At 41.5% G+C, this 25,673-nt stretch overlaps 1 protein-coding gene across 3 annotated transcripts; it reads right to left on the bottom strand.

Moving 5' to 3' along the window:
- Positions 1–24,103, bottom strand: nap1l1 (nucleosome assembly protein 1-like 1). 3 transcript variants are annotated; one of them, XM_035147289.2, is made up of 16 exons: positions 23,946–24,103; positions 18,753–18,791; positions 17,672–17,760; positions 15,222–15,324; positions 12,558–12,699; positions 11,029–11,121; positions 10,518–10,646; positions 10,183–10,254; positions 9,947–10,086; positions 8,307–8,452; positions 8,189–8,208; positions 7,120–7,242; positions 6,748–6,780; positions 6,545–6,595; positions 4,124–4,160; positions 1–1,819 (listed from the first exon to the last, which is right to left on the bottom strand). In XM_035147289.2, exons 2-15 carry the CDS (start codon positions 18,767–18,769, stop codon positions 4,155–4,157), a joined length of 1,164 nt encoding a protein of 387 aa, XP_035003180.1. In that variant the 5' UTR covers positions 18,770–18,791; positions 23,946–24,103; the 3' UTR covers positions 1–1,819; positions 4,124–4,154. The 3 variants fall into 3 exon arrangements, with proteins under 3 accessions (XP_035003180.1, XP_035003178.1, XP_035003179.1); XM_035147287.2 differs by lacking the exon at positions 4,124–4,160 and having other exon boundaries at positions 23,946–24,102; XM_035147288.2 differs by lacking the exon at positions 4,124–4,160 and having other exon boundaries at positions 11,041–11,121; positions 23,946–24,102.
- Between the last annotated feature and the right edge of the window lie 1,570 nt (positions 24,104–25,673).

Genomic DNA, 25,673 nt, shown 5'->3' with positions numbered 1-25,673 from the left:
TTGTTTTACCAATTTATTCATGAACATACACGTACAGTTATTGAGTACATTAGTATTTTTGTAGCATAGCATTTTGCCTTGACAACAGCTGCTTGGAGGGACCCTACAGAACCCTGTCACCTCCTTTTCCAATGAACAGGATTTGAATACTCCCTGCAGATTGAGAAGTACCCTGGCTCTCCACAGTGGACACGATGCTGCCCGACAACCAACACCTGGCTGTTTTCACAACTAAAAAGGCATTAAGAATTGACTGGGAAGGAGGCAGGCTACGGTTTATGCTTGGTCCCTCCTCCTTACTTTAAATATTGCTCTGACGTACTTCTCTGAGGCCTTCTGGGTAACGAAGGGAGGGTCGGGTGGGGTGGGGCGGGTGGTCGGTCACTGGACACGTAACGGCCTTGTCACGTTTTGCCCTCATTCTTTCACAGTGATAAAATGAACATGGAGCTCAGGGCCTAGACTAAGTTCCACAAGTCACCTGACCAGTCACTAATTGGCCACACCAGAGGTAAATGTCATAAACTGAGGAGGAGAAAAAAGGGGGCGGGGTTTGGTGAACCTGACATGTCGATAAACACTAGATAATCTTTTACTCGTCGTCCGCTGTGCTACATCTGCCCAACATCGTTCTTTTCTGAACAACCAAAGTGTGTCTCCCTCGGTAAAAAAGGTGGCCCGCTTACATAGCACAAGTTGAACCATCCAGAGTGGGATCTCAGCACCCTCCCTGTTCCCTTGGAGGCAGGCGGGGCGTCAAAGTGCTGCTCGCAAAGGAATACTCAGATAACCGATGATAGGACGCCACTGGCACGCCACACACTAGTACAAAGTGCAATAGAAACGACAGCCACGCTACTGCGAGCCTACAAGGAGCCTGAAGCACTGGGATACTGGGGCGAAGAGGCCGGAACTCGCCCTCCTACCAAACCGTCTCATGACCTTCCTCATCTAAAGAATTTCTCTGGAATGTTAAAGAGACTCGACCAGGTGGGATATGATCCAAGTCAAAACTAACTTCACTTCTGGTCGGTTTCGGGCGAGTCTGTGCAGTTGGAGAGAAGTTCACCGATGGGGCCAGCCAGTCTGCTCACTGGAATGTATCAAGAGTGGAACGTCGTTGAGATCCCACACTCTGCAAGATTGTAAAAACTGGAGTGGACACCCGGCTGCCAGTCAAATCTGTCCTCCATCTCCAGAGCTGGAAATGCTACAATGCTTTTTCTTTTTTTTTTACACAAGTGCTAAAGGCCCCAGTTAGGAATATATATTTAAAAAAAAAAAAAGATTCACCTTTTACAACCAGAGCTAACCAAACCTGGAACTTTGGTAGGAGCGAGCGGTGGAAGGGGGAGTTTATAAATTGACGTCACCGTGATGCAGTCTGAACCACAGCTGTTGTCTAAGAGCAAATACAACAAAAGACTTCACAAGAACCCAAACTAGTTTAGCAGTGAAGAAACAAGTTCATGCTTTTTGAGGGAAGTTTTTTTCCTGTATTCTATCTATTTTACAGAGAAGGAGGAAGAGAAGGAAAAACAGGTCTAGTAAAATACTATGTATATTGAGCCACAGCTCCCAGTATATTACCATGAGGTTTTGTAACAAAAATCTTGAAACCTTTTTTTTTTTTTTCTTCAAATTCTCTACCAAGAAAAATACAAAACATTATAAGGCGGTAAGTAACTATTTTTTTATATATTTTTTTCCTCTTTTTAGGATTTCTTAATTTGAGAAGCCGTTACAGTGCAGTTGATCCTCAAGACAGCCAGGCCAGGCTTCACTGCTGCTTGCACTCAGCTGGGGGGACTGCATCCTTCTGTAAGAAAACACAGGGATGAGGAGGGGGAGCTGTTAATATGAACGTCACTCCGGACACGCACTAACACACATACTACACACACACACACACACACACACACACACACACACACACACACACACACACACACACTACACTACACACAGCCAAGCCACTTCAACACCTAAAACATCCAACAAGCTTTCAGAAATCTAAGTAGAGTCTGAAAAGTGTCATGTCTCAACTATTTTGAGCAAAGCTTAAAAAAAAAAACTAAACAAATAAAACAAACCACAAATATGAACAAAATGAATGAAACATTGACTGTTGACAGACGGTGATAACTGTGGTTTGTATTGTTTATTGGTGCCATGACTACAGAAGTGTATAGATCATCAGCTTCTCAATAAGCAGGTAGAAATAATAGATCTGCACCACATGGCGGCCCCGAGGTTTAAGGATTTAGATGCCAACCATGAAAGGCAATGACCCTCCACAGATCTTTGTTCCATCGCCATCTGATTATTTATTTATTTCATGTCTTCATGATTAGTGTCCACGGCATCAAGGCAGACAAAGCTACAAAAACTGGACTAGTTTCTTTTGGCAGGGTTGTCTGTATCTGAGCAGCATTGGATATACAGTAATATACAGTGAGAGTGGGGTATGAAACAATGGTACTTTTAATAGTACAAATATCTTTGCAGCAAATCCTGAGAGTTTTTTTTTTTCTCCCTTGCATTGCTGTGGAGAGCCCAGTTTTCCTGCAGTGTCATTAAAATGATGGATTTGTGACTAACTGCAAGTACAGAAATCTTTACAATGAGGCTGATATGAAACCATTAGTGATTTATCAGCCAATACGAGTTAATACTTATAAGGAAAATGAACATTTTGCTGATGGGATAAAGTCTGTGGTAGAGGTTTCCTTTGGAGTTAGATGTTACTGATCTATCTGTAATAAGCTTAAGTCCACTCATAACACACGTCTGGACAATGCATTGGCTCTAGCCAACAACAGCCCAGATTTAAGAACTTCCAGTGAATATGCTCATCTGATAACTTGCTAAAACACATCATCTCCACTGTGACTGATTAAAGTTTTTCATGTTGGCTAATAGAAAACCCAATATTAGGACAGCGATAAGGAAATTGAAGTCTAATAGCTCATTATACGAGTATATAAAGATTATAAAACTTAAGGAGATAACTACATATCTGATGTCTGCCAGTGGTGCGTATTTTTGGTGTCGCTGCAACAGGATGATAAATGTAAACACTTTAAACAACCTCAGGCCACTGAGCTCAAATTAATTAGCTGTCAAAAGCACAGGAAACACTTCACTGTGTCAGACAGGAAGATAATTAAGAGCCCATCATATCTGAGGTAGGGCGTCCTTCCAGCCGACATTAGACACTTGTGGAGGTGACGGCAAACTGCAGCTGTTCAGGCTGCTCTCCGTGGCCTGATGTCATACTGACTGCACAGTGCAAGGTCATGTTCACCACTGTGAAACACAACTGGCCTTAAGGCAACTCCAGAAAGTTTTGAGGACAAAAATATTACCTTTTGTGTGACAGTATACACTGAATTTTCACTAAAGTTCCTCAAAAATATCTATAAATGTAGACTAGAATGTATTATCCTTTTAAAGACTTACCTAGACTTATTTTTAAAATCTGTTGCCAAAAAATCATGTTCCCAAATATAAATATAAGAAAACAGGCTGCTCTTGCAAACTATTTCCGTGTATTTTGGATAATTGCCCACTATTTGTTAGTCCCTAGGCAGACAGACATTCAAGGCCGTTATCCCAGCACTAAAAGCAGATCTATAGAGACAAGGGAGCAGACAGAACTAATGTGGAAAAGGGAGGAACATAAAAACATGAAGAAATGGACCAATGGTGACTCAATGGTTCTTAAAACAAACATCCACAAATAAAACACAGAATTCATGGCAGACAAATCCTCAACCTGACAAATAAAAACTCAAAAACCAGACAACGTTTTGTAGACGGGAGAAGTTCAACATGGTGGAGGAAAAGAAAAGGGAGGGTTGGACTATTTTCAACATACAGAAGTGATACAGGTGCAAATGCAGAGCTTAGTATGGGTTAAACTTCAAAAAAACCAACAACAAACCGGTGGGTTAGTAGATCGGGGGGGTGGGGGTGCAGCACGGCGGCAGAAGAGAAAGGGGGTGCTCATGTAGGGGGTGGGGGGGTGCAGACAGATGGGTACACGATGGAAAAACAGGAGGGAAAGAAAAGAGGTGGGGGTGTGATGGTAGTAAGCTGACAATTCACAAGCTTTACCTACCAGGACAGGGTTATTTTTCTACTGTCACCATTTAAACCTAGTGAGGAAAAATTTAAAGAGTAGCTGACACAAGATGCCAAAGTGACCGGAGATGAAGAAACATTGATGAATAGGAAAAAAAATAAAAATAAAAAAGCAAAACTAGCAGAATACAGAATGTCAAAGATGTTTTTTTTTTTGGTTTAGCAAAGAAGAAGCAGAGGTCATGCAGGTTTATATCATCTAGTGTGAAATGCTCCAGTTTGGTTTAGAACAGTTTTAACTAAGGCCAAATCATTGAGGCAGGACATAACAAGAAGCCCTAAACCTGCGTATGTGGATTCCAAAATTCATTTATAATGTTCACAAACTGTGCAACTGCCATAAAAAAAGTTTAGCTTTAACCTTTAAGCACATTATTATCAAGAGATCCAGTTTACTGGAGCTTGCGCTGCTTTTGTTCACTCTGCTTGTTCGTAGTTTTTTAAGCTCAATTAGCGCCATCATTAAAGCAGTGACACAGAAAACCAGTGAATAAACAGAGCCGACAGGAGAGGACCTGCCATTTGTCTCAGGGGAATTACAGCAAGCCTCTGCAGGTTTGCACTTCATTCACACCATCTACATTTTTACAGCTGTGCCAGTTTCCGACACAAAATAATGCAACCACATGAGGCAGCAATGTTCAGATAAACTTATTAACCCATTTAGACCTGATGCAACCTATGCATGAAAATACCTTAAAGACCAGATGTGCCATTTGCGTGCATCTCCATTTAGAGCTGGATGAGAAGGAGCGTGTTTTAGGCCTGCGATATACTTGCTGTGAACAACGCATACACAAGTTGGCTGTTTCGCTTATCCTGCATCTGCAAATCCTCAGATCTAACGAAACGCATAGGGAAGATACCACACAATACTCACAAAGGGTCGAGAGAGTAACGAGTCTTTGACAGGGTCGATGGGCACGTAATCATGGGCAGAAATAGCGGAGCCGTATTGGCAGAAACAACGTAAAAGTATAGTAAACTCCCTGTTTTCAGGAGTCATTTAGGAGTCTGACATTCCACCTACAGTATGAATGCGCAAATGACGCCTTTTCTGTCTTGATTCAAACATTAGCCAAAAGGTTGATCTCCTCGAGTGTCCTCCAGCTTTGTCCGTTTACTTAACGCAAAACCAGACGTGGCAGAAAGATGGTCTGAGCCCAAGATTATGGAGCAGAGCGCTCTACACCCTTTAGTTTTAGTTCAGTGTTTTGCCGTAGACTGGAATCCTCCAGTAACACGCGTAGTACCTAAGCAAGTACGTGAACAATACTGTTCACAACACAGCCAGCTACCTTTGTGTAGGTAGACAGCAAGTATATCGCAGGTCTTATCCGATTGTCATTGTTTTCAAGACACGTTTGTGATGAAATACATCGCAGTTTGCTACAATACTCGCAGGAAAGGCGAACATGGATTCTGGGAAATGCAGTTTGTTTGTTAGTGATCTAAGCCTGCAAAAAAAAATTTAAGTGGCTTTTGAGACGATGGCTGAGGATGTAGGCGATGGGAGCGATATTGAAGCAGAGTGCAGCAAAAATGAAAACAATGAAAAAGCTTCAGACCCAGACAATGTACCTGCTGACCCACTGACCAAAGCTCAGTTGGGAAGAGACATGTTTGAGGAGGAAGGGGGGTGTCTCTCAGGGTTGGTTGGATTTATTGTCGTTTTCTTTTTTTTTTTAAATGCTCAAGAACATTTGAGAAAAAGCAATGATTTACAATTAAAGTCGAATATGTAAGCTACCGAATTGTCTATAAATAGGTCTCCTATGTTCAGAAACTTGGCAACTCTGTCAGTTCTTCAGAAAATGGTTCAGGGTTGTTTTCAAACAACGCTTCAGTTTTAGAGGGTGTTTTTTATTCCCCACTTCAGGTCTTAATGGGTTAATTGTATCTTAAGCATGCTGGGTCTGTGTGTTGCTTTTAGTTAAGTTTCAGGTTTTAGTGACAACATGCAGCAGTCAGACTTAATTGACTGGTGAAAAGTCATGCTGAAAATGCAAGTAAAGATCAGGTTAAAACGAGCCAAATTAGATCATGACAACAAAATAAAAGCTGAAGCAAAATGAAATGCATTTGACAGTATGTATTCTGTATGTTGAAATCTGACAAGTCAATTTAAAACAGCCATTCTCTTCCTGCAGCTCAGGACGCCCAGAGGGCACCGGATGGTGCCGTGCGAAAAAGTTTCTTACTGTGATAACGACAGAACATTTACTCATGAGCTGTCAAAAGGTTCAGAGAGATCACTGCGGGCTATCCATGGCCTCCAGTCGGAGCTGGAAAGAGCATCCTGAGCCAACTAAGTTGAGAACAGCTGAGTAAGGTCTTTCTCAGGACACCAGAGATCTTTAGAGGGAGGGGGAGTGCGTGTGCTGGGGAATGAACTCACCTTGGGATCATAGTCGGGGTCGTTCTCCTCATCAGCCTCCTCCTCACCTTCCTGCACACACAGCACAGAGACTTCAGTTTAATGGGTTCCCTCAACACAACCACAATAAGCTCTTAATCACATTTACCACAACAATAAAACCACATCTCACTGTGGTCAATCATTCTCACTAGTTAACTGTGCAGTGCCCTCAATAGTCTCACCTCATCATCAGCCTCCTCTCCCTCTTCATCATACTGTAAAAACAAAAGTGAGGATTGGTTAGAAAACATCTGATGATAAACTGTCACATTTGTAATGAAGAATACCCAACTGCCAAGGAACTTAGCAATGTTATCTAAGGCTACATCCATGCTACAACATTGTCTATGTGATTGTTTCCACACATCACTGTTCCTTCTTGTCCAGAATAAAACACAGCCAAGAAGTTTTCAAACTAAACTGTGCCCAGCAGCTTTCCCAAACATATTTGTAGCAGATTTGATGCATTATCACATGAAAACGTAGTAGTATGGATGAAGCCTTAACTACTAAATTCAGTGTGCAGTCCAGCAATCAAAATAAGTGATACTCACATCGTCATCATCATCCTCTATGGCCTCTCCTGTGAAGTAGAGCACGGCCCGAGGTACGATCCGCTCACGGATGAAGTGGCCGATTTCAAAGTCAGCAGCAAGAACTGCCTCTGAGTCCTCATCCTGAAGAAAGACAGACATTTTATTTGTGGATGTCCTGTATTCTCCCTTAAAGATTAGCACTACTTGGGGGTGAAATAAAAGCTATGTTGGTATCATTACGTTTTGGTTGAACAACCACAGCCTCCACAACGAATAGATTAGAGTTTGTTAGGAAGTTACACCATTGTTTAGTTCAGTATTGGACATTGAGTTTTCAAAATGATTTGTCGGCAACATTTTCCATTGCGTCCTCGGGGGGTGTTAATAGTTTTAAATTGCGTCCACATTGAGGCTTTCTATCGGTTCCCATGGTGACTGCACCGACATTCAATCACAAATTGATCAAAACGGAATAGTTTGCAGCTTGTGGATATATATTCTATACTATACTAGTCTTGTTCTTCTAAAGCATGTTAAATTAAATTTTGTTTACTTTCACCAAGTATTTTCATCATCAAGAGAGAAACTTTCAAACAACCCTAAAAGCTCGGTCCTGCAGTAATCTCTGCGTTGCACAAAAAAAAAAGAAGCACTGGGCATGCAGTGAATAAGCAGCAACGTAGACAATAAAACATACAAACTACTTTTCTATTTTCTCTACATCCCTCTGTGAACAACTACCACTGGGTGATTTAAAAGACTGATTATTCTTCCATTTCTAATCAAGTTAAATCACCAAAATCTATTTAAAAAGGAGAGAAGAGGTGCCCGAGTACTCTGTCAGGCAGTATATAGGGTTTTGGTTTTAGTACTGATGATATAAGGCATCAGATTTAGAGTAAGCCTTCTGCAGTTTAATGACATCATACCAGATAATTAAAAAACTAACAGTTCTGCAAATTTGAAATGACGGCATCTAGTGATGGAGTTAGCGTTGACCAGTAAAACAGCCATCTCACATATTCTTAACAAACCCAAGTTGAAGTTTAACTAAAATGCATAAACAATTGGAAGAACAGTGACTTACCAACTCTCCATTTTCTGGAACTGTAAGAGAAGGAGAATAGATAAGGTTTGTTTAAATAAACAGTAGTTTCAACTCCATGATTAAATGATCCCCCATATTTCAGCCCCATCGTTCTTACCCTCTGGTGGAGTGAAGAAGTTGAAGAAGGAGTCGTTGGGGACGGTTTTGGTGACTGTCCTGACGGTGCCGCGACCCTTGTGCTTCTGTTTCTTCTTAATTGTTTTCAACGTGACGTTCTTGCCCTTTGTCCAGTCAATCGTGCAACTGTGGTGAAACAGGAGGAGGAGGCAGCGACAGAAAGCAGTCAGCATCCACCATTTCAAAATGTCAAATCTAATTAGAGATTCAAATAAATCAGCTTAGATTTATTTTTAGGAATGCAAGTGGTGAGGTCACATAAAGATGAGTCAGCAAATAATGAGGTCACGATGAGAAAATGTTTGGTGCAGATTATATTGGTTGCTGTGGGGTTTCATTAAATAACAGCTCATGTATAAAAGACTGAATAATAAACTGACAGTATGACATCAAATAAACAGTGTGATTTACTTGGATTCAAAATGAAGACCACTGCAAAACAAATTAATGTAACAATTAGGGCTAAAACTATAGATTATTCCATCGATTATTCAAGCAATCACCTGAGCAGTATCTGTAACTTGCATATCATAAGAGCATGTTAATTATGAGGCAACGCAGTCATTCTGCATATGCACCTGATTGTCAGAAGCTCTGCTAAACAGCCATAAAAACATATTCACCTAAATCAGGGGTCGGCAAGTAAGCTTGGCCGCTGATTGGCTGTCAGTGTTTTCCAATTAGGAACTAACAGATCAATAGATGTGTGCCTGTACGCTAAACCCATGGGTGACCCGATTAACAGTTCACACAGCAACGAGGCACAATGCATTAACATACGAAATAAAGTTGTCAATATGCACATGCTATACCTGTATGAACAGGTAGAAGCTCAGCTAAACACAAATATCCCGTTTCACATAAACCAAACACAATTCTAACACCAAGCAACTAAAGCAGCATGTCACACTAACAGCACATGTCTACAAAGCTTGTACCGACGATCATGCTACTTCATGCAACACAAGCTGCCAGATGAAAGCTCAAACTCCCACATCTGTGTGAAATCAAAGATTCCAATGGTATCATATATTCTTATGACCAAGACTCACTGCACCAGCAGCCAAACAAGAGTTAAAACTACCGTTTTACCTTTGCTCTATTCTTACATTTTAATCCAAAGGTTTACTATGACTGGATACTATAATGTCTGTCACTTTGGAATGATCCCTGGGATCTACCTTTAGTTGGAAATGGTCCCAAACTTAGGACTTTTTTTTTCTCCCTTTCTGTGGCTCGTCTCTCGGTTTTGCTCCTCGCTATTTTATCTGCGTTACGACCTCGTGCCATCCTTTCAGGTCGTGACATGCAAGCACGTGACAGGTACATACATAGAATAAACATGTTGTGCAACAGTAACAATGTTCTGTGGGAAACACTGAACACCGTCTGTTATACGGATTAAGAGAAGCTCAATGCAACTTATTTGAATCGAGGAAATGTATTTGAGTAATCATTGCAGCCTTAGTGAAAGAGACACATCATAACTGAAAAACAGGAAAAAGCAACTGCCAATTCTCGCTAAAACAAATCCACTACAGCATAATGCAACACAAATGAGATTCAGTGAATTTAAGACAGATGGCCTGATTGAACAACAGAATCCGGCACTGTACTCACCCTGTGCAGCACATGATCTCTGGGCCGTCAAAAGAGAAGGGGTCGCTCTCGTCGGGCTCTGACCTCATCTTGTAGGTTTTTGTCAACACTGTGTTTGTGAAGAAGTCGTTGGCCTCAAAGAGGAACTCTAACGTGAAGCTCTGGGTGAAGAAAGAAAAGAGACATGATTGAATACAACTCACTTGCTTAATAAACAGATCGCTTTAAGCCATGTAACCGAGTGTCGGCTTACTCACCATGGGCTGTCCTGGATCTGAGAATTTAACTTTAATATCTTGTAAATGTTTAAGGATGGGTTCGTCGTGTTCCTGAGGAAGAGCGACAGCACCAGAGCGTTAGATCATCCAGAAATAGAGAAAGAAAAGAGGCACGTCTGTTTTTTTTTTAACATGACTGGGAATGTGCCACATACTTTGTTATAACACCCACCCACCCACCCCCCCCTGCAAACCCCTGCTCTGCACTAGTTGGCCAGCAGGTGGAAGCATACCCTGATTTTTCATTGTTGGAAGCACATCCTGACAGTGACCCATTTTGTCTGGCTCACCAGGAGCCATATGGATGAACCTACCTGCAGCATGTCACTGAGCAGGTCCACGTTTTTGAAAACTGTTAACCAGAACTCGGGGATGCCTTTGGGGTCTTCCTTCTCCTCGTCCTTCTTCTCCTCCTCTAGTTTGGCCTTCTCCTTCATTTCATCCTGATCAAAAGGAGACATTTTCCTGATCAAAATAAGGCTTGCTCGACCACTTGCTCTTTTTGACTATGTCAACACAAGCTTTTCACCCAGAATGACAGCACTGGGGACAAGATGAAGAAAAGAATAGCTAAAATTACAGTGGCAATAAATCACTGATTTATTGATCATCAAGTCCGCTGCCGCTCTGCGACTGAAACCAGGGGTAGTGATTTTAAATTTGAATCCTTGTCTTTAATTATTAGCCGCATGCAGTGCTTCCATTTTATGAAGTGAACCTTATTGAAATCTGGTTGAGCAAAGATTATACATGCATGAAATGTAAGCAGAAGGTTAAGAATTCAGTCAGCCAGGAAGCATGCAGGTGTGTAAATTTCACCTGTACCTGCTTACTTACGGTCAGCTCTTCCTCCTCATCTGCCTTCCATTCACATTCCTCATCTGTGGGCTCGTAGGCTGCTTTCACTATTTCACTTCTCTGTCAACGGGAGAGGAGAAAGTTAGCTGTGGCTCGGGAGTAACGTGCATTACACCATTATCTCTGTGTTCCATCATGTGATGCGAGTCGTACAGAAATGTAAGATTACAAACAAAGAAAATAAGGGTTTTTGTTAAATTAAGAGCAAGTTGTTTCAGTGATCCTGCCCTGTGAAAACACTGGCCACTGCTTCATTCCTCGGTTTGTTTACACGAAAACAAATGTGCCTGAAAAGCTGCATTAGGGACCTGGGAAACATGCGGGTTGACCGTCAACAAAATGGCTCCTCACACTTGAAGGTTGAGAGCAGGGTCATTCTACTTTACTGAACAACATCAGTTCTGCTGAGTCATGTGACCTACAGAAGTATGACAACGCCATCTTTAAATCAGTGTAACTACAGGAAGTGTCAGGTCTGTTTTACTCCCACATCGATGACAAGGCCTTCACTTTGTTTCATCTTTGATTTTGCTACAGATTCTGAGTGAGAAGGCATCAAGCATGTCGTGTATTTGACATAAGCTGTTGCAGGTGTCAAAACCCCAAAAAACTGTTGGGTAGCTTCTAAACAAGCAGGTACACAGGAAAATGTTAACTGAGAGCTTATGTTTTAAGGTAATAAAAATCCTTTAACGGGTAAAAAAAAGAGAAAAAAGAAATGTATGACTGCAAGGCAAAGACAAAAATGATCTCCAGGATGTAAGCGGACATGTTTCCTCCTCAATGATTGAAACTTAATGACCATAAACTCAGGAGGATCCACAATAAAGAAAAATATTTGGTAAATATCAGGAAGAGATGCTGCAGTTCACTAAAACACAAAAGGGAAAACAGAGTTCTGGATCAAAGTTCCACAGACTGATGGAACAAAAATGAACCTTGTCACAGATACGAAGCATCTGGTCGCATTTATGATCCAATACCTCAGGCAATCATTGACCCCATTTTACACTAGATATGTAATGATCGTTTGACTTCATGTGTATCTGTAAAATTACTCTTGAACTTCTGTAATAGGACTAAACCTTCCACACAATTGTCTATATTGATGTAAACCTGCAAAAATTGAAGCTGAGACTTCAATCTCAAGTGCGGCTGGCTCATTGTGGAACTATAATATTGACAGGTTTCCACCCAAATCAGCCCTGTGCCAAAGTGCTTTGAGAAAAGGTATGTTGTGTTTTGGCATTACGTGACAAGCAAACTGAATTGCTCTCAACACTTTAATGTATTATTTTACATTTGTGAAAACAGAGCATCAAGAAGAAGAAATGTAATTGTGCAAATACTTGGCCAGGACTACTCAGGGAAAAAAAGTGTACACAGAAAAGTATGTAGTAACAGAAAGACATGTACTTTCATCAAACATGCAACATAGCTGCATAAACATTTTCAATACTCAAAGTAAGGATAAAGAATGTGTATAAATGACCTACTTTGTCAAACAGGGGTTGGTAGAGAGCTGCGTACTTCCTCTCCAGTTCGTGTACTTCTTCGTAGAACTTGGCCTCAATGTGGGCACACTTCACCTGCAGGTTCTTCAGGGCGTTTACGCGTCTCTTTACAACCTTTGGTAAACTGTGGGACAGACGGAAGCAGAGAAGATGTGAGGGGAATCCTGGGGGAAAGAAAGATCCTGGAAAGGACATGGTATGAGGCCATAGGGACTGTTAGAATATTTTGTGTGGTTTAAAGGCTACATCCACACTAACAGTTTCAGACCAGTGATTTCTTTTCTTGGACAGACGACAACATGGAACAGTTACTAACAGGAAGTTTTAGCAATGTTTTGCCTTCACCACTGGTAGTCTAGTTGTGACTGATAAGACCCAATCAAGAAGCGCATGTAGGTAACGTCTCTGTCAATCCAGACTGAGGTCACAAACAAACATGAATGTGTCAGAGGCAAACCTCACGTCCCGTTTATTTCCAATCTGTGGGAGCGAGGAGGCAGTTTGCTTCCTGTGGTGGTAAATATTTGTACAATATTTGTTTTCGCATTCGTGCATGTGTGAGCAACATCAGAGTAGTGTGGATGGCAGGTGTCAAAGTAGAAACAGTGATGAACGTAGTAATGTGGATGCAGCCAATGTCATGACTGTAAAGACTCTCAAACATGTGGTTATTAGTATGTGTTGACTTGTGACACGTCGGCATAGGCTAATTATGAAACTTAGAATGGCATTTGTATATGCAGCAACACCAGCCCAAAAATAATTTCCCCAATGGGAGAAGTAGATCATAACATTCTCCTGTCCAATCAAAACTAATATATGAACTGTAAACGAGTACATATCATGAAATTACAAGAGAAAACAGTTGGACTGCTGAGTTTGTGAAATGTGAAACCTAAAGATAGATGTGTATATAATTTGTTATTGTGCTTTTCTTCTGCTTCCAGGCTTCTAAATTTAAAAACATGGGACAAAATGTGCTCAATTTGGAGGACGTGGTAACAGAGAGGACCCTGCCTCTGAAGTTAATCTGCTGAGAGCTTTAGAGCCGAGCGACACACTGCAGGGGAGCACTCTCCCCAGAGGATCTCCAACGAGCCAGGGTGGCCTTCCCAGTACGCTCTTTAAACAAACTGAAACCAAGCCAAGAACACATTTTATTGACATTTGCTTCATTTAGCAGTGAAGAAACGGTGTCTTATTTGTAGACAGATTTATTGGTTTACGCTTGAGGGATTCACGGACTTATTCCTGCTCTGTACAACAGAGTGGCTTCCTCGACATCATAATAAAAAATGTAAATCTTTTAAAATGGCCTTTTAAAACCCCTTTTAGATGACATGTTAATTAATTCCAACCAACTGGACACCATTGGATTCTAATGATTTACTTATATTCTTCACCCTGAAGTTCAGCTATAAACTGTACCACAATAATGTTTCTGTTGATTAGAACATGTGATTAGAACTGATTTTGTTTTAACTGATCATAAATCAATAATATAAATCAATAAAATGTGAGATTGATTGTTTTATTACAAGTCCAAAAGCCAAAGATATAACAATTATCTGACAAGTTATTACTGCCTGAGGGCTTTTACAAAAAGATTTTAGTCTTCGAGCATTTTCCTTTTGTCTTAGCATTTTTAGAAGAAATTGACAATTGTCTTTTTTGACACTGTCGTCAACCTTTGCTGTCTCAACTCTTTCAGTAGGTAAGGGTTATGTTTGAGGATACAATAGCTGCTTACTAAGTAGGAAACAGGTTGCCTATACTGCTCTCCATCTTCTATCCTTGGACTGAGCCAATCAAATTCGAGCTAAACAATGTATCACACAGGCTGTCGACAGGCTGCCTGTTAAGCTGCTCTGCACAAAGTGAGGTCTCTGAAACTGAGCCAATTTTCCCTCTTGCTTCCCTGTTATTGAGACGGCTAATACCTGACCTAATGTGAGCTGAGGTTTGACATTCCCCTCATGTGAGGGACTCAGCAGTACAATGAAACCTGACTATAAACTCAGTATGGGCTCAGCTATTGAGTATCAGGCTGAATGCATCTTCATGTTTAAGTGGAACACTGCTGCTACAGATGAGAATGACTGAACTTCACCTGAACTTAAGTTGCCTGAAAACACATCGACTCAACAGGGCACAGTCGCCACTTAGAAAACTAATTAACACAATATGTAAGCAATTGGACAAACAAGAACATCCACGTCCTCTAAATCATAGCGCAAAGCAACATAATGAAACAGCCTGGTTAAAAGCTACCAAGATTTAGATTAAAGAAACAACAAAACAATCAAATGTGAATAATAAGGGAATGTTATGATGAAAACAAATACTGTAGTTTTGGCCAATAAAAAGTTTTTACAGCCTTTTGCCAAAAGATTTTATCGTTAAGTCGATTGCCAGTAAAAGTAGCAATAGACTGAATTATCAGTCGACTGATTATTTGGAACGATATCTGGCATTGTGAGATAACTGTTATTGGCTGATGTCGGCCCCCACGAGGCAGATAAATGACTTAAAAAGCATCTCCCCTACTTTCATGTCCTTACAGATGCTGAACATCTAAATTATGCTGCAGCTGATTCTGCTACACGACAAAATTGCCAAGAAGGTCAAAATGAGTCATTCCCTCACCTCTCCATGTACCCCGATGGTGAGCCGTTCAGCCCGTCCAGCCTCTCCTGCAGCGCAGCCAGGATCTGTGGATTCTGCATCATCTGCACAGTCAGCTGACGAGCTGAGCACACGAAACACAGAGAAGTCAAAAGTGTAAGATGAGGGCAGACAAATTCAGGAGTATGAAAGAGTCATTTGGGTCATATTTGGATGAGAACAGGTTTAGGACAGGATTCAAAAGGCAAGAACATAATATTAACTCTTTCTACTATGTAATGTGACCTGATCCTTAAACAACATCTGAGTTTTCCCTGAGTTATATTGCAGATCACAGAATAATGGTGCAGCAGAGTACAAGAGCAGTTTCACCTGTTTGCTTCCTGCATACTTTGTTGTTCGTTTGAGTAAATATCCGCCTGAATCAAATCCACTTATTAACGTGCCAATGCAGCAGAGACACAAGAGGTGCCAGTCTCCAATAATAAAGGGTGCTCTCCTTTTGTAAAAGCAGACAGGTGACATATGGTACGATGTGAGTGTACAACACATTGCTCGTGCCTATCAAAGCTCAGCCCGATTGCTGCTGGCAGGTGAGAAGATTAAAGAGACTGGATGTCCCTTTTCTCTGTTGGCACAACCTGGCCATTTTGCTTGTGGTGTGTTAGCAGCTCAAATAGATCAGCTGTCCAAGACTCTGCATGCAGTCAAATAAATAAACTCTCCCTTGTCTAAAAAAATAACATAAGAGGTACTGGCTGAATGATTTGATACAAAATACCACTTTGGGTGGATAAATCAGTGAGAATTAGCCGCCACCACAGAGTACAACTTTTAGAGGTCAATGTCAGCTTAGCAAGTAGCTATACTTTATGTCTCTAGTGACTTCCATACACTTCCTAACCTTGAGCAAAAATGGCTCTTAAAGATACTCCACTCAAAATCCATCCAACAACTATCCAGCATTTGCCCTCTGCAGGTCTAAACAGAAGCTATAAATGTTTGAAGCCTGTTATTTTCCCGAAGAAGCGAGTAAATATCTTTAATTAGTAATTTTTACAGTAGATATTAATTCATGGAAGCTACAGTATGATTGCTCCTGATTTACTGCTCATCACAAACCAGTTGCATCCATACTTTTTGAGCATTGAAACAAGGTGAGCACGTTAAACACGAGAGAATGTGAGTGAAGAAAATTATTGTTGCGTATTTTAATGAGTATGGCTAACCCAGGGGGAATTAGGCTTGCTCTTCTGCATCTAAACTGCAAGTAAACCGCTATTATATGTATGCTTCTGAAGAGATGGCTCTACTGTAAAAGAGAATTTTTAAAATGTGTTCTGAACCCAAGGAAGAGCCGTGTTGAGCTTTAAGTTGTTAGGATGTTGCTCTCAAGAAAGCTGCAACTGGGATTTATGCGCGCCCATCAGCCCCTACGTACAGGTACATTTTAAACAAGCACAGCATAAGTGCAAATCAAAGATATTTAATTAATTCAATAAGACAAATTAATGTGTGTGGCGTATATATGAAAAGTGCAACACTTTTAGTGCATTTCTGGAGTAGTCTGTCCTTATGGAAAGCTCTGTTCCAACCACCGACATGCATATTTAAAGACAACATTTATGCATCCCCATTTTTTAGAAGAAAAAAGCTAAACTGTCGACAGTGAATAAACCTGAGGAAGAGAGATACTGTATAATTTACAGTGTATGCCAGCAGATGTATTTTCACCTTTGGATTAGAAACATCGGTTCACTTTCACAAATCTTCAGAGCGAGACATGCGGGTCCTCTTAGCTTGTTACTCATGTCTCATAGCAGCCTTGATGCGTCAGTGTGTTATATGAGTGGTTTCTTAACAAGAGTTTGCGCCGCACGTTAACACCAGCAGTCTGTGTATTACTCATGCATTTCTAATCTCCCCTCAGCTTCCAGAGTTCTTGTAAGGCTTTCCTGAGTGTGTGGTCGTTATGACGGATCACTCGCACGCAGTCAGAACGAGCCTTTTATCAAGTCTGCCTTCTCAAAGACTTTTTAAATCTTGCTATAAATAGAAAAGGCCAAACAGCCATCTATATCTATCTACAATGAGCCGGGAGTGGGCTTACACATAGGAGCCGTCTGAATCATTTACTGAGCATCAAACGGATGCATAAACAGCATCCAGATCCGAAAATAAAATGGATTAGTGCCTCCCAGCTTCTCACTACAATTCTAAAATCATTTCATGCAAATACCTGCTCGGTTCAAAAACAGTAAAAAGTAGAGCCAGAGTAAAAACATTTATATACACCCTGAATTATTTAACATTCCTTCTTTAGATTTTTGCCAATTTCTTCATTTAAAAACAATGAACTCCTCTTTCCAAACTGCACACAAATGATTTAATTTGCATTAACAAATAGACCTTGAATAACTACACTCAGATTGTTAATGACGCCATATTGCATTTTTTGCAAATAGGCTCACCTTTGCTGTTTTCATCTTCTCCAGTCTCCTCTTCTTCTACTTCCTCCACATCCTCCATATCTGCTGGGTCCATCTCGGCCTGGTCTTTGCTGCTCGGGTGGCAAAGGGAAGACGAGAAGGTCAGACAAAGCACAGACACTTGGGTGTTAATCAGTCAATTAATTCTAATACAACCAATCTGACTTTGAGGTTTTGTCAAGTCACAGCACCTTGTTTAGAGATTGACCAATCTATACTTGTATAAGTTTCAATGATCGTAGGGGTCCCTCAGAATGCAAAATATTGAGCCATACATATGTACGCAGCACACTTACTTGTTTATGGCTGTGAGGGTGCAGACAACTGGGACTCTTATGAGTTACATTTAAAAACTAAATTCGGCTAAAGACCATGCAAGGCAATACCCTAAAAGACTATCTGTGTATTTATATCCCAGTGAGGACTTAAAAATAAACAAAAAAACAACTCTATAGAGATTCTGGCACAGTAGAGGACGACAGGACCTTTAATGTGCGTCCGTCTTGATCCTAAAGCAGCAGTGGTTATAATTATTCAGCGGCAGGACATTGCTACAACAATGAACGTAGCGGAAAATATGAATAGATTATGTTCGGTCACCGCATTGCGATGCATGGAAGAATCAAGACATTTCCGAACCTCTAGTGTGTGCGTATACGCTCGAGCATGTGCAAGAGACATACACTGTATCCATTCCTGTGTGTGAGATGACCACAGGAGGGTAACTAAGGCTGGATCAGTGTAAATCAATGTGTTCTGTGGTGACGCGTGCATCAAACTGATGGTTAAACTGACTGCGTGGGCATGACATTAAAAACCCGTAGTTTTGGTAAACATCTGTTTACTCTTCAGCTTATTGGGGGACAGTGTGCTCCCCTGTGGGTTTGAATACGTTGCACCACACCTACATCAGTGATGTCACAGCTGGTGTATCTATCACTTTAACTGTCACCGACCCCTGGAGGCTACTTCAGGGACAGGACATGCAACCAAAAGCAGAAGAAGAGACAGGTGGAGGAGAGGTCAAGTGTTTTTAGGCATCACTGAGGGGAAATGTACTCACTTGTCGATGTCTGCCATTTTAGCTGAGTTTCAGGTGATGCTAGAAAAGACAAGATACATAAGAAAATAATTAGCTTTGAAATACTGAAGAACAAATTAATCACTTTTGATCCAACATATACTGTCATCAGATCTGGGTCAAACAGCATTTACAAATACACTTTCATGTGTATTTTAAACTGCTTACAGCACTACAAGGGTGATGGCAAAGTTAGTTAATTTGACTTAATTACAAAACACTAATAAAACATTCCTTAATTAAAAGTTAGCTCTGATGGGATTTTAACTTCATTACAACTTGAATGGATTCTATACTTCTAGCGAGACAAGATGCAGGTGTACACAGCCTGCATGCCTTGGGTTCAGTAAAAACATAAATGAATGACTGAGATGGTTCCAATTATTCAAACTTAACATTTGGATATGTGGCAATACTTCCCTCTACATCAGGAAAAACCACCACAGAACAATAGGGACTTTTCATCACTCAACCTATTTATTTTTACATAATGGCAGTAAAAGCTTTGCATCCCAACCGTTATGATGGAAATCAAATAAAAATAAGCATTAAGAGTAATCCCACTCTTGCAAATGATGGCTGTGTGCACAACCATGTATAAAGGAAAATAGATATAAAAAAGGAACCATATGCAGCAACACGACAGTCTGCATCTGATAAACGATCAAAGCTGGTTTCCTTTTAAACATCATCTTAAGATGTACAAGATACTTAGAACAGATTGAGCTGTTTAAATCTTGTCACATCAGCAAAACATTTTTTTTTTTTTTTTTAAATGTATGCTACATCTATATGAAGTCTACCCGTCACTGTAAAGAGGAGCATAAACTAGAGTTTGACTCTGTTCCCTTGCAAAATGCCTACACAGAATCTAAAAGGTTTTTAAGAAGTGTATTATTAACATTTTCTCCCCCACTTTGAAATTTCAACAAAAGTGAAAATGATGCTTTAGCACTAGGGTTGGGATGATGAAGATGCCATTGGCACCATCATCATGACAGACATTCAGGGGTTTGTGTCCATTCTCAAGGTCTCACAAGTTCACGTTTTACAGTGGAAAATGTCTGTTCTTGAACACAACCCAATACATTCCTCACACATTATAGTAGTCAGGTAAAAGTTCCTTCTACTGCTTGTAAACACCACTCAGGAAATGCTTGTCAGGCATCTGCACTGTCTAGGGAGGTGTTCAGATTAATCAAGCAGTTTATTTCACAACAGATTGAAAAATACCTCTCTGCAAAGCACATCTATAAGCACTGAATATCCCTCAATGTCCATGATTATGTTGTGGATAACGTAGAATATAATCATGTTCATTCTTTCAGTCCAGGAAGTAATCAATACAATGTTAAATATGCCAAAAGAATTGGGTTGTGGTTCCTCATTTTTATCACAGGCTTTGAAACAAACTATGCCGTGCTCTGTGTGTACAGAGAACGTTTATTACACAAACACAAAAGGATTTAGATAATTCAGGCCATATGCTCTAAAACACATTCCGATCTTAGTCCAGACAGGATCAATCCAGGTTGTGATGCATCCAACCCTCATTCGCTCATTCCCTCCGAGAGCCTTCTTCTCTTAAGAGAGATGGTAACCATGCTGTTCTTTTCAGGGGGGGGTGGACAGGGGAAACTTGCATTGACAATAAGCAACCATTAGGATGTATATTGTGTTATGATAGAATAATGTCTATCACTTAATATTGTGTTCTATTGTTTATTTCTTTGTGTCGCTGATCACACACTTTTTAATTTAGATGTTTTGGCTCCACAGACAGAGGTGACAGAATCGTGCAAATCTGAAGAGAATAGAATTGTTTTCTAATATTTTTGACCATGTTCACATTTGCATTTCAAATGTAATGAGAAATGGGCCTTACCATGTGGCAATTCTATATAAAACTAGTAAATTAATTTGCTGAAAATGTGCTATATGGTGATATTGTTATCTGTATATGAAATGGCTGATAGCAGTTTTGGAGCTTGGCCATACTGCACGGTAGTATAAGACAGTAAGGCAACAGATCAGGACCTGGAAGTGGCCGTGTCAAAACTCACTGAGGTGGCTGTAACTCAAACCTATAGCCTTCCGGTGAATAATAGACTGGGAGGAAATCTGCTTGTCACATGAAACCGAGCCACATCAGCTGTTAATCGGAAGTGGTGAAGATTTTCAATACTGATGCCGGATCAACACAGACACAATGCTGATAATGTTAAAAATGACAGTTGTCAAAATATCAACCAAATAATGAACTGAGTTTAAATGTTAGATATTTATTGATCCTGAGGGGAATTTACTTGTATGTTGTGTGGGTTCGTCCTACCAATCAGTCTGTCCACACTGCCCATCAACAGTGTGGTGAAAAGGAGTACAAGAAAGATCAGACTCCCCAACAGACAGAGGAGAAATTCTTGTAGTTTGGCTCAGCTAAAGCAGAGGTAGCACTTCCCACATGGCAGCTCCCTCAAGGGGCCATTAATGTGCTTCTAGTGACTGTCAAAGCTCCGCTGGACTCCCTGTTCTGCCAGCAGTGAGTCTGACAGGAGCTTCTCGTGGCATGTTAGCTCCAACAACCTGCTCTGTGTCACTGTCCATGCTAAACTGAGCGGCGGGCACACAGTCTCTCCCATGTTCCAAACTACCCAGCCATGCCTCCGAGTTACAGCCCCCCGACTCATCTGATGGCTTTTTAAAAATGTTGGAAGAGGGTCTAACAGGATAGGTGCGGTCAAAGGCAGAAGCTGATCAGTCCAATACATGTTGATGTAATACATCCAGTATAAACAAACTGTTTTACAGACTTCAACCACATTGCCCAACCCTAACCCAGAATCCCCAGGTCTCTCTGTCAGGTAAGATATTCATATTGCACCTCCTGGTGGCGGGGGAAATCTGTATCTTATAATCCAAATACAAACTACAAGCTCTTTCTTTAAAAAATAAAATCAGAAAATCTGAGTGACATTTGGATAAGGTTGAGACTGTGGCAAAGGTTCCTAATCCTAGTCTGACAGCCGCCCACCTGCTGGCTTTCCATCCTGTCATGTGTTGAGCTACATTCACCTGTCATCCCATAATCACTGCCTTTTTGAATGGCAACACTTCACAGCAGAACAGCTCGGACTCCTGAGGCCCACAACTCTGAACGTCCCGAGTCACGTAGCAGAGAAAAATGGAAACAGCAAGATAAAACCGTTTCTCATAGGGGACCAACAATTTAAACCAAAACCATGAGAAATTTAGGCCGTTGGGATTTTTTCTTTAAACGAACACGACGAAAAATATTTTCAGCAAAGCCGTCGAATCATCAACATCCCTTCATATCTTAGCTGTCCTACATTTCTCTTATACGGCGACAATATTCAACCACAGATCTGAAGTGACAGTTCATTGATCTCAAAATAAATCCACAACAGATCAAACCGGTTTGTCCTTCATAAGGGTATAACTGATCAAGAGTGTGTGTGTGTGTGTATTTATGACTTTCATTAAGTCCCATTTCATCTCAACTGAGAGCTTCATTCTGTCACTTTCTTAAAATGGTGACACATTCTGAAGCTTTCACTTTTCAGTCGACATAATCCCAAAGTGAACGGCTGCACATGTCCCCGTTATCTCGCTACAATATCTGAGGTAAGATGACACCCAACAACACAGCCATCTTCTCTGTCTTCTCTATAATGCCAAATTATTGATGGGAAAGCTCTTAGCAGCAGAAGCACACATTCTTCAAATACACTGTTGTTGCATAAAATGTGATGACAGGGTTTTTTTCAGTCAATGTGCAGTCCTTTGTAGATGGACAGAAATGTATGTCTGGTGCGAGACCAGGCTCTACTTTTTACAATGATGTCTGTGGGGAGTTAGAATTTACATTTATTGTTAGTGTTTATCATTTGCGGACGCTAAGGTTCCTAATATAGCTGAATGTGATTGAATATCTCAATGCAACATGGTATTTTGTCATGTAAAATCGACCAGAACCACCATCCATCTCCACCAGAAACCAACATCTGTCCAAGTCAAGACACGTGATACGAGATTTCTCTGATAACATCACAGCTCTGCACATGTCGAGTGAGGCACGTTACTCCTACACATACATGGGACATATGAATCACATATGTTTTTTTAAAAGGCCAGCAGATACTACCAGACAGTAAATGCAGTCGGTTCTGTGTGGGAGCTGCATGTGTCCCGGTGAACCATCAGACCGATCACACACACACTTCTCCTCACTGGTACCAGCCCCCCCCAATCCTGCCCAGCGACCACGTGTTGCATGCTCAAGTCTAGCGAGCCACCAATGACTAACAAAAAGCGCAGGGTGGGAGCCTGCTCAGTCTTTACTCTTGACATATTTACAACTGCATGCAGCCCCTAACAAGACAGCGAACCTGCTGAGACGTCAACTAAATAAACGTCCCCTCGCGTCCTCCACAAAACGAGGCGACCCCCCCCGGCTACTAAACAGGCTAACTTTAGCCGGCCTGTGCCCGGCTCTTGTCAACGCGCTGCCTCGCTGTGTCCGGCTAGTTAAGCTAGCTTGCGCGCTGCTAGCTTGATGCGCACTACCCGGGTCTGAGCCTGTGGGAGGACCAGACTGGGGCTTAGAGAATGTGGGCCAGTGGACAAGTGGTGCCACGGGCGCCTGTACCGCGTTCGAAGCCGCTTTTGTTGTGTCATGCAGCCGGCTGAGCGATCGGAAGCAGCCGCGGTGTGCCGTGTCCCTAAAAGTCCAGAGTCTCGTAACCAGTTCCCCGCCCTGAGGATCACCCTCCAAAAAAAATTAAGGTCGAGTCCAGAAATTACAAGATACAAGACACGTGTCAACAAATGTCGAATAACGCTGACAATTCTAGGAGCTATTTGACGTTTTGTTGTTTCTGCCAATGCTGTAATTCTCGGGATAATCCCCGGGAAGCGAACATAGATGATTGCTGGATTTTTTTGGGGGAAACGCGTGTAACGTTAACACATCATGGTGGAGCAGGCTCGATGGCTGCTGCCGCTGTCTGACTTGCTCGGTAGCATTAGCAGAGACAGAGACGTCTCCCTCCGCCGTCCGTGTGGCTAAAGCGGCTCAAAACGGGGTTTTAACTCCCGAGACGATGCACAAGTTGTGGGGCGTCGGCGCTGAGGCCGCGTCCATGTCCCGTCCCTTACCTTCTCTCTGTGGCCGGAGGCTGGACAGGTTTAGACGGCGCTGCGCAGTGAAGCGGTCCCGGGGAAGAAAGACACTCCGCTCCGATGGCGGTAAAAGGGAGAGAGATCCCGCCGCCTGCGCTCATATACATCCTACGTCATCACGTAAACTGGCAGTCACCGAGGCAACGCTGCTTATGGGAGGGGCAGCGGCGAGGGCGCCCCAGGGGAGGGGAGGCGCAGGGGAGAGAGATCATCATAATCATCACCATAATCATCATCAAGCTTCATCTTCATCATCATCATCATCATCATCATCAAAATCATCATCAAGCTTCATCTTCATCATCATCATCATCATCATCATCATCATCAAGCACCACCATCATCATCATCATCATCATCATCATCATCAGAATCATCATCATCACAATCATCATCATCAAGCACCATCATCATCATCATTATTATCATCATGCACCATCATCATCACTATCATCAAGCACCACCACCATCATCATCATCATCATCATCATCATCATCATCATCATCAAGCACCACCACCACCATCATCATCATCAGAATCATCACCACCATCATCATCATCAGAATCATCATCATCACAATCATCACCATCATCATCATCAAGCACCATCATCTCAATTGTCATCATAAGCAGCAGCATCACCTCTGTCATCCTCTTCCTCCTCTAATCATCGACATCCTCCTCTTCATCCTCTTCCTCCTCTAATCATCATCACAATCATCAAGCACCATAATCCCAATCATCAAGCACCATCCTCCTCCTCCTCCTCACTGGGACTCTCCCTGTTATAAACCTTTATTTTCACCAGCAACAGCAGCTTTTTTCATTATTGTTGATTATTTACAATAATTACTGCTCCAATGAAGTTATGTCACAATTCAAACCTGAAGGTTCACCATTGACCTTGGAAATAGCTGCATTTTTTTTTATCTTGAAAACTTGAACACTTTCCGTTCCATATCATGACTTTCATCAGCCATTTGGAATTAAATATTCATCACACTGAAAATTCTAGATAGGATTATATTTCCCCCGTAATTCCGCCTGACATACAGTGGGCTATATGATAATGAGCAGCAGTAGACCTGCCAAAGGGTGCATGGGCCTGTAGATGTAAGAATTTGGATATACTGTATACGTTCTATTGTCCATCAGTGAGAAGCTGAGACCCCTCTCCTGCCGACAGATATTAGAATTATCAAACTAGCCCCTGTCTCAATACTGTGCCAACTGTTGACACCGTGTACCTAGCAATTAACTTGGGTGTGTTCACAGCAAACCAAGACATTATTTTCTTTCAAATCACACAGGACCACAAGCAGACTTGTCATGCCAGTGGTGGCGGCGTCATGGTAGACGTACACGTTTTTTTCTGGAAGCTTCCTCCTTCTCAGGTGTTCACGCCGGGGTCTCAGCCATGACTCGCTTTTGCTCAGTTCTCTTGTAGTTGCTGCAGGTGAAACCCTCTATGAAAATATCTCATGCTCTGAGGTACTGTATGTCACAGTTTCAATTGCAATTTTCTCACTTGTCAAAACCAACAAAACTCATGGAGGAGATGTTTCCAGAGTGTGAATAACTGCATCATTTGTGTTCAGTATCCCACAATATGAGAGGGAAAAAGTATTCTCAGCTGGTTTCCAAGACAATACATGCTGATTTGATCATGAATCTAGAAATCCCTGACCTACGTTACAGATGAA

The sequence above is a fragment of the Hippoglossus stenolepis genome, chromosome 22, assembly GCF_022539355.2.
Source record: "Hippoglossus stenolepis isolate QCI-W04-F060 chromosome 22, HSTE1.2, whole genome shotgun sequence".
NCBI classification, from domain to species: domain Eukaryota; kingdom Metazoa; phylum Chordata; class Actinopteri; order Pleuronectiformes; family Pleuronectidae; genus Hippoglossus; species Hippoglossus stenolepis.
Note: the sequence above shows the minus strand (reverse complement) of the source record. Positions and strands in the feature narration are given on the sequence as shown.